The sequence below is a fragment of the Brachionichthys hirsutus genome, unplaced genomic scaffold (assembly GCF_040956055.1).
Source record: "Brachionichthys hirsutus isolate HB-005 unplaced genomic scaffold, CSIRO-AGI_Bhir_v1 contig_1405, whole genome shotgun sequence".
NCBI classification, from domain to species: Eukaryota; Metazoa; Chordata; class Actinopteri; order Lophiiformes; family Brachionichthyidae; genus Brachionichthys; species Brachionichthys hirsutus.
Window position 1 is genome coordinate 703,908 of NW_027180323.1, and position 9,889 is coordinate 713,796.

A 9,889-nucleotide genomic window follows, 5' to 3' on the forward strand; every position below is an offset into this window, starting at 1 on the left:
TGTTGACTTTTGCAATGCTGATTACAATTGAATCACATAAATAAATCAGTGCATTTTTTGTATATATTGTAGGTCATGAGGAAGTCCCAGCTTCGTTGGTGTTCATCAGTGTGTTCAGTTATTTGGTAGATGTCCAATTGTGCCATGCCAGTTTATAAAGTCAATGCCTATTAATTATACTTAATTAATTAAAGCCCAGTGTATCATATTTGATTCACTTGGCCTTTCCGCATTTTGGGACTTCTAGATCATAAATTGTGATTTGTTTTTCTTTTCTTTTCAAGATAAATTAATTGTAATAATTCGCTAATTCTAAAGTTTTCCCTGATGGTAGCGGGAGAGAACAGGTCAATGTTTCATTATCAAGAGGTTAGTCAACAAATAAGCAAAGTTCCTAACACAAAAAGTTGGCCAACAATTTTCTCTATATGAATTTTTGGAGGTAAGGTATGTTGGTAATATTTCAGGATAACAGGAAGGTCAAAGTTGAAACTGTGACATTTTGTTTTGTCCACAACTTCCGGACTGGTGTCTTTCTTTTTGTTGCTCGACAAATGGGGTTTCTCTCTCCAAAGGTCCAACCTCTGCGTGCCTCTGCCAATCAGACGCAGAAGACTACAAGCAGGAAGTAGAAAAAAGAAAGAAAAAAAAAACAGACGGCTCCTGAAGAAAACAAGGAAGTAAACAAACACGTCTCAAGCCCGTCTCTCTTTGTAAGGTGTGCAGCGGCTGTGCTAAGGAAGTTAGGCATTAGGCTATTTCATGCAAAAAACACAAGCCGGGAGGGAGACACGAAGGATACTGTAGACTAGTGCTGCTAACTGGTAAGCCCGGTAGGAGGAAGGAAATGCGTGTGACGGACTAAAAACTAGAAGAGAGGTGGAGGTGGAGGTGGAGGAGGGGACGATGGGGAAGTTGAATGCACGACACGGTACTTTTCCTATCCGGTGTTGGATTCAGCAGTGAAAAAGTGCTCCGGGGAAATGGAGAAATTGCACAGTGGGCTCTGTCTTCTCGTCCACTCTGAAAAGATGGTTGAGGGGGGGCAGAGACAAAAAGGGATAACTCATGAAAAGGTCAAGGCCCAATGATTTATAGAGGGGGGAGGTGGGAGTGGATAGTCTGGGTGTTTTGTTCACTCAGCACTTTTGCTCTCTGAGTCAGTAAACATAGTGAGCATATTTGCACGCATAGTCAGTTTAGAAACTGCAAATGGGATCCTGCTGTTTATTGCCCTTGAAGATTGTGTTTTTGTGTGGCTTGTGTCTTTGCATTGCCCAGAACTTGACGCCTTTGGCTCGACCCGTACACCATCTGTTGTGGGAATATTATATCAGCGGGGATTAGTCCGGAGGATCTTGGACTTTCCCCCTCTGCGAATATAAGTACTAGTGTTCACAGAAGGTCAGTGCTAATAATAACCTGTCCTCTATGTGTCTCCTACAAGACTTCCTTGCTCTCTTCCTCACATTAATAATCATTCACCATGGACCGCAAACGGGACCCCCAAGATGGAGCTGAGGAGCTGCCACAGATGGACGGGACATGTGACGCGTGCGAGCCTGATGAGGCTCAACCGGCCTTCCAAGTGTGCTACACCTGCAGCTTTGCCTTCTGCTCTGTCCATGCTGTCAGCCATACCAGCAGAACAAATCACCCACTAATGCTTTATAACCATGATGTGACACAAGCTAGCTTGCTTGGCACCAACAGAGAGTTGAGAGGCATAGCTGGAGCTGAGGATGAGGCTGGTGCGTGTAAGTGGATGGCACCAGTCAATTTGGCAGTGGCTGATGCAAGTGATGACTTTGGGACAAGAGCAGGACTGCGGAATGGTCTGCAGCTAGATGCTGAGCCGGGTGAAGGAGCTGGGGGTACAGAAGCTGGGCAGGAGACCATGGCTGCTGGAGATGCTGGGAAGAGGGACACTGTGACAGTGGAGAGACTACGTTGCAAAGAACATGGACAGGAAGGCGCCCTCTACTGTAAAACAGATGAGAAGATAATTTGTGTGGTGTGTGCCGTGCGGGGGGAGCACTACGGGCATGAGATCACCACCCTGCACGAGGCCTACCTGTGGCAGAAGGTGAGCCATGCACTCAAACGGGGCTTATAAACATCTATAACATGAAGCAGTGATGTGCGATCTGTGTCCCCTTTACTACACTTAATCATAGTGGTGCACTCTGTCACATATGTGGTGCTGTCGTGTGTATAAAAGAGTATTTCAAGCTCTGCTTTTCTGTTTCTAGCTCACTATAAAGCAGTATGTCAGTTAGCTGCATGGCCTGTACACCAGGGCTCTTTAAGAGCTATTTGTCATATTTTAAACATTAAAATGTCTCGTGACGGCCCGCATGACCTTATGAATAAATTTATTCCATTACGTAGCCTCATAAATAATTTAAATAAAAACGGTGAAATGGAAATTAAAGACGACTATTAATCCCCGCATCCATTCAGCCCGGCTCCGCATATGGCTTCACCTTTCCTGGTTTCCCCAAATGGCTTTTCCAAAGTAGACTTAATTGGTCTCGGGAGCCGCCAGTCAAACAGTGCAGCACTACAGTAGGTCCAGTGTTCCAGTCTAATACTGCACTGGATTGTGATTATTTGCTGTTGCTAGTTTCTCAGTTATACTTTGAGTATTGTTTTGTGAAGGTTCTAGTGCCATTTAGAGTCGGATGCAATCGTTGCAATCACCATATTCTGTGTTTATGCACAGATGAACAATTAACATGATTGTCAGTAACTACTGTCTAAGTTTTAGAACTTTGAGTAATCAATGCTTTTTTTTTAAAATACTGAAATAAATCAAGGGCATCATTTGAAAATCATCACACACAGCTGGTGCATTTAGCTACACTGGAAATTACTCCCCATGCAATGCTGGATATAGTTTGCAGGTTAACAGATTAGTCCTCTCCCCCATGGCTTTACATCTTAAAAAAGATAAAGTAGAGCAGCACATGTAGTTTGGTTACTGCTACACCAGGACCATATATGGATTGATAAGAGACATAGCGGGTCACTTATGCACACGTTCACACACACCCGGCCTAAGGCAACAGTATTTACTCTAAATTTACTCAGATTCTATCTGCATCTGTGAATTCATGAGAACGAATGCTTCATCTCAGGGAGTTGTGTTTATTATTTAAACTTTATATCTAAAAGTAGAATCTGTGATTGACTGGCTGTCAAGTTTGTTCCATGTTGCTGATGGTGGACTTTACCTGGCATTTACATAAAAAACAAAAAACATTTGATAAGTATTTATTGCTTTGAAGTTCCAAATCAAGTTAAAGACTGTAAACTTAGTTAAATAATAATAATAATAAAAAATAGAACATTCCCTATTTGTCTTTGTCTCATTGCTTTGAATGAGATATTTAGTTTAGCATTCAAAAATTAGCTAAATAGGCGAAAGCATCTCTTTGTTTCTAATGTAGCACCGTTGTATTTTTTTTAATGGTTTGTTTGTATACTCCTACTGTAGAACAAAGAGGATTATAATCTTCTTGGCTGTACACAAGAGATGGCCAAGAAGATCAAAACCAAGTGGACCGATCCTGAGGTGAGTGTATACAGGAAGGACCTTTCGTTTTTTTGTTCTTTTTTTAGAAAATTCATCCCAAATGATTTGCAACTCAACTTTTATAATTAAGTAGTGAGCTCCAACCAGCCCTTATCAAATGAAATTATAATTTCTCAACGGTAATAAAAATGGATTTGACCTCCTTGCAAGGAGTGTCGGTGTGTTTTGTGCTTATTGCATTGCTCTTCATTGTGTCTTGTTGATGTGATTGATTGAATTAGCTGATGAATCTCCTTTAGCAAAATATTACACTGCATAATTTTCTGACGACAACACACATAATTATGAATAATGAAGGTTGGTTTTGCTGCTATTGCTTTTGTATAAAGTTATTTTGTGTGTTGTTCATGTTCAGATGATGATGCTTAAGGCTGCAGAATGTGGTTGATTAATTTTAAGTGAATAGATGGAATGGATATCATGGAATACATGCTGGTTGCTTTAAGGCTCGTGCCGATGGACTCGAGGGCTACCTCTGAGGGAAGTCCTATCTCTTCCATAATTGGGCCCTGCAGCCTCAGTCAGCTTGTCAAACTGACAGTGCAGACCCTGCAGGTCCATTTTTTTATATTTTAAATGCATTTCTATATTTCTCTTCAACTGCAGGGCCAAGACCATCTCCAGTTCAGGTTTCACATAGAGAATGAAAGCGTCATTTTTCTTTTGGTCTTGTCATAAAACAGTTTGTTCAGACAAGATTAGGTAAATGTCGACAAAAGTGGTTTGTCTTTCCACAGCCACCTATGGTTTGGTTATAAGTCCTTTATTCAGAGAGTAAAGTGTGAAATATCCCAGCTCGTCATTGTTCCGCAGTGTCGATAATGCCCCCCTCTGACTTCTCGCCGGCTTCACCACTCCGCTCTCTCTCTCTCCCTGCTCTCTTCTCATTCTCATCAGAGCTGCTGTAATTCCCTTTCCAACAAACTGGCGTCCTCCAGCCTCTGGTCAGTGCATCCCAGGCTGGCACCAGGCAGTGGAGCCCAGTTGAGCTGCGCCTTGTAGCCTGCAATAGACCCCCACCCGACCCCACCACACCTCCTTCGGGGTTGGAATAACTTTAAAACCATGGGACCCATCAGTTAGAAATTGGAGCATTAAGCACCACAGCAGTGGAGACACTGCATCCTTGAATAAAATAGAGAGAGATTAGAAGCATATTATGTCATGAAAGCACTGGATATTAATCCTGAGAGCCAATCATTCCAATCTCTTTATTTATTATGCCAGTCTGATTTATTTGGTGTCTGTAGATGTAGTTCTCAAAGTGTGAGATGGCATCATTGTATGTTTACTGAGTCGTCGTTTTCAGACAACAACCCGCGTAGCCTGTCGGGATTTAGAGGGTGGTTGTTGTATAATATACAGTATGGTATGCTCTACTGAAACTAAATTCACCTTTCAGAATTCTGCAGCCCCAATGTTCCTTAAATCCATAATGAATCAACAGTGTCATTCACAAAGTTTTATTTAAAATTCACTTTTACATTTCAATGCATTACATTAAACACATTTCACTTTTGTTTTTGTTGTTGTTCATAAAACTTCTCATACACTCATAAGCCAACAAAACGAATCACAGCCTCATTTCAATCTCTGTTTGACCTTCACTGGGGTGGCATCTGAAAAGCTGAGCGCCTAATGCTTTTTACACGGGCTCACCCTTGTTTTGATATCAGCCGATGCAAAAGCTACATGCAGAATTTTCATTGCAATTCAACCTTGAAAACAGTGGCGTTATTTCCATTGTGGAATATCTGCTCTGCATCTGAGCCCACCGGAGAACAGTAGTGTGTTCAACAACAATGCTGCCCTGAGGACATCTTTGAGTTATGTACTGTTCTGTTGTAGAGGTGCAGGGTGTCTTGCAAAATCCACTTCCTGTACCTGCTCACTCTGAAAGGTGAGAGAAAGATAGTGGCGAAAAGAGATGGAGACTGACAGGCAGAACTTAGAGGTAAATTTAACTGCTAAAGGACTTTGGAGAGGAGATGTGAGCAGCTTCCTGCAAGGGTAAAGGTTGATTGCAAAGATTTAACCCTTAGTAAGTATTTTCATATTAAGTCTAGCCTGCTCAATTATGAGCTGTGCCGCAGGTATGGGGATTTTAATCTCTCGAAGCTCATATCTCTGTTCTCCACAGGGGAATCAAATATAATGCAAAAAAAAAAAACCAGTGATGAGGCTGCATACATAATGGCGTGCTAGAGGCATATTGGGCCTCTAGATGCGTTCTGTCATTCAGCCAATCAGCTTGCATTGCCAGAGAGCTGGAAGTGATAGAAAAAGCACGTAGTGGCTTCAGACCATAGCATATTTACTTCACTCTCGTGTTATATTTACACCCTCTTTGCCAGGCAGGGTGTTTCAGGCACGCGCTGCCCGTAGAGCTGCTCTCTGCAGTACACAGAGCGCAGGAGGATATCTAGGAGCGACGGCGCTACAGAAGCCCAGTCAAAAAAATGAGCATGTGATGCGCACGAGCAACATCCATTTTCCCCACCTCATAAAATCTACACGAGCAGCAGACACATTAAAGCTGTCTTATGGAGCTGGCGCTGAGGAACAGAAAGGAGTGGCATAAAAAATATGTGGCGACTGCTGTTCGGCTTACTCGGCGTGCTTCTTTCTTGCCTTTCTTTTACTCATCCTGCCTTTCCCTCCCTCCTCTCAGCCCCTTCTCCCATCCCATTGCTCTTTAAGGCTGTCATTGCCTTTCTATCTCCACGCGCGGCATTTTAATTGAATTACTCTGTATCATTCCCCAGAAGGTTGCTTGGCTGACATTGCTTCTCTCAAAAAAAAGCCAATGAAGAAGTACTAGGTATTGAAACTCTGTCATTAGAGAAGCCAAAAGCCTCCTGGTTAATTCTTACCCTTCATGCTTCCCCACAAAATAATACCTTGTCGCACTTTTGAAGAAGAGCTGGCAGCTTTAAAACAAGGTTTTCATAGATAGATAGATAGATAGATAGATAGTCATTTCTGAAGCATATAAAAAATTGTGTATAAGAGATAGCGAATAGTAGTTTTTGGTTGGAATGGGGCCACTATTGCCAAGGGCAAAGACAGTTCTAATCAATTTACTCCTAATGTTCTATTGATACTTTTTAGGCCCCATTAGAATCCAAGTTTCATAAAATATTTTCATCTACCGATCAGTTTCAAAATATATATTCTGCAATTTTCCATCTCCTCCCTGAAGCTGCAGAATCAAGTACAAAAAAGTCTGCGCAGCTAAAAACGTTTTTATTAATCAGTAAAATATTGTCTGTAGTATTGTCATTTCTGAAATACATGTTTGATGTAATGTTATTGTTCAGAATGGTGGTTGCATTGATTGGGGTGTTTGTGCAGCTGGATAAATTGAAATTAAAACCTGACACTACTTTGATATTTGTTGTGAGCTGTATGCAATTCACTTTTTTTTATTGACTGTGTCCTGATTTTTTTTTTCCACTGACATTTTCATTCCCAAGGGACAGTTTTTTTTTCCAGCACTAATAAGTAACACAACCTTTTCTATATCCAGTCAGTACACTACCGTATGAAGTTACTTCTATTTATCTATCTATTGTATCAGATGAAGTGATGGAGATAGTTCCTGAGAAGGTTTTAGAGCCCAGAATAGTTATCCTGAATCCTCAGATAAAAATAGATGCATTAATATGATTATTTTGCGTATTGATAATGTCCTGCCATTGCTGGTGCTTTGCCTGTCCTCTGTCTCTTTTCCCCTATCCTTACTCTATGCCCTTGTAAGCACTTTGCTTCGGTGTTTCCTGAGGCCTCATTCATGGCCGCATCTTGCTGCAATGCAAGTTAATATTATAATGCATGAATGCTTCCTTTCTAGCTCTCTTACTGGGTGAAAGGTCTAAGGGGCAGGAGGCTCCTGTTCCACAAACACAAAGCACACTGATCCAGGATCATGACTCCCATCTGCCACAGAGGCCGCCGGGACTTAATTAAAGGGCAGGGGGCGCTGAGGTCCTGGAGATTGGGAGATGTGTCTGTGAAATTAGTGAGATTGATGGCAGCTAAAATGTTAAGATGATACAATTCAATGCATCTGTTCTCATTATGTTGTAAGCTTTGTTCTTTGGTGGTCTTGTTATTCATGATTTATGTAAATGTCTGTATTGCCAATACAGCAACTAATTACGTAGATATGTGTGTCGTTTGATGTTGTTTATAGTCAAATCAAACTGGAGTCATGACTCATGCCTAATCCGGAACACATTACAAATGCGTTTCTGCTCTTTGGCCTTTCCTTCTGAAGAAGGAAGGCTGGTCGGCCTGGGCATTAAAGGATTCTGATTCATTTCTGAAGACCAACAAATCTAAAAACAAAAACGACATTGAACAATGAGAAAGAAGACAAACAGAAACCTTTTTTTTTTTCTAGAGAAAGTAAATTAAAAGTGTTACTTCTCGTGCTCGGTTTAATGGCCAATTTGGAGAATCGGATTGCTTGAGCAGAAATATCAAATACACAATAAAGCTTTGGGGCGTCATGGGACGACGGTTCTGCCCGTCTCGGTGAAGACAGATGATTCGTTGCTTCACTGGAGGAAAGAAGGCTGAGAGGAAATGATAAAATAGATGGAAAGGGGAAACAGGTTTTACCCAGGGGAAGGGGGGAGAGACCGGGCATCTGATGTTGACAGATTGAAACGTGTATGACATTCAGGAGCAGAGATTGTGATGAGGCATTTTGGGGTGACAGCTTCTGTGTTGGCGGCGGAGCCTTTTCAGTGGCATCTGTTTACTGAGGTATTTTAGCGTAATGAGTCACAGCTAAAGAGAGCCTCATCAGGGGAACTGGGAAATGACTTGAAACGAGTATTTCAGGGAGCAATTCAGTTGCCCCGAAAGCTAAACAGATGGTGTGCTGTGGTAGAAGGAGAGTCTGAGGTCTCAGTCTACAGATGGGGGATACGCAGAGTTGCCTCCAAGGGATCTACTTCATGCTATTAATTAGCCACGGCGTGACAGAGCCCACGGACCTCTTAAAATAATATTCACATGACAAGGTAAGGAACCAAAGTCTGGCATTTTCTCCGCTTTTCTGTTCTGTGTTCATCTCAATGATTCATACCTTCACTGAAATATTAATTAAGGCTCATTTTACAACGTGGACTAATATCTCTTCCCATCTGGGCACCTAATGGACTTCCTCTACTTAAATTCTCTTGAGTTCATTACTTCCCTAATGCTCTCTTCCTTTCTATGTTCCTCTTTCAAATGGGGCAGATGACCACAGACAAGCTCGAGGCCTGTATGAATGACCGGTTTGACCAGCTCTGTACACTGGTGCAGTTGGAGGAGAAGAGGATTCTTCATTTGGTAGACCTCAAAGAGGCCTTCTTGACGGCATCTGCCGCAGAAAAAATCGCGGAAATTGGCCTCAACGCGGAACGTCTGCAAGAAGAGATGGCCGACATCACCAACCAGCTGTTTTTGCTGGAACAGGCCGGCGCTGGAGGTCCGAGAGTGGTAGCGGAGTCCCTCACTGCAGTGCCTGGACCAAGCCTCAGATTGCAGGTAAGAAGAGCCATCCTGCCTTCTAAAACATTTTTCCTGTTTTGAAACTAATGTAGCAAACTCCGATGATAGGTCAGAGAATCCTATTGTGACTCATATTTTATAATGTGTTAAACTCTGAAGCTTTTTTTCATCCATTCATCTCCTTAACCGCTTTGTCCATTACCAGGTCGCAGGTCATGCTGGAGCCTTTCGTTTATTTTTATTTGTATTGTTTTCTTTAATTTTGTTAGTGCAGTAGTTCATGTGATCATACCTCACAAGTGAGATGTAGTCAAGTCACTCGGTTGCTGAGTCCATGGTGATTTCCTTGTGGAAGCAATTGTCAGAAATTTCCATCGCAGCGAATAATTTACGCAAACCGTAGGCTTTTTAAGCATTCACATTTTCACCCATGTCATTTCTACCAACCATTTACACTTGAAATTAATTTAATCTGAAGTGGAAGGTGACAACTGTGCAGCAGTGAACTTCCATAGCATTTTAAACACTTCTATTGAGCATTGAAATTGAACAATATACCAATATATTAGACATAAAGGTCAATTTTCCATCAGTTTTAAAAGAAACTGTCAATAATTAAGTAAGTTAAATTCTAACAAGGCGTAAATTAACTGATGCCTTATTAAACTGAATGCTGTCCCGCTTGTCGATAAACAATTTGGAAAGACTTTCCAGATGGCACAAAGCGGTGGTGCTGATTATGTGTATTTCTCTTTGCACTGCATTATTGATATTTCATAATAT

The 9,889-nt window shown here is 41.7% G+C and overlaps 1 protein-coding gene across 1 annotated transcript; it reads left to right on the forward strand.

Moving 5' to 3' along the window:
- Positions 1 to 619: 619 nt before the first annotated feature.
- LOC137912722 (tripartite motif-containing protein 44-like) lies at positions 620 to 9,142 on the forward strand (the record flags this gene model as incomplete). The annotated part of the gene is made up of 4 exons (XM_068756856.1): positions 620 to 718; positions 1,448 to 2,086; positions 3,500 to 3,577; positions 8,852 to 9,142. Coding segments are annotated over exons 2-4 (969 nt in total), but the record flags the coding sequence as incomplete, so codon positions are not given.
- Between the last annotated feature and the right edge of the window lie 747 nt (positions 9,143 to 9,889).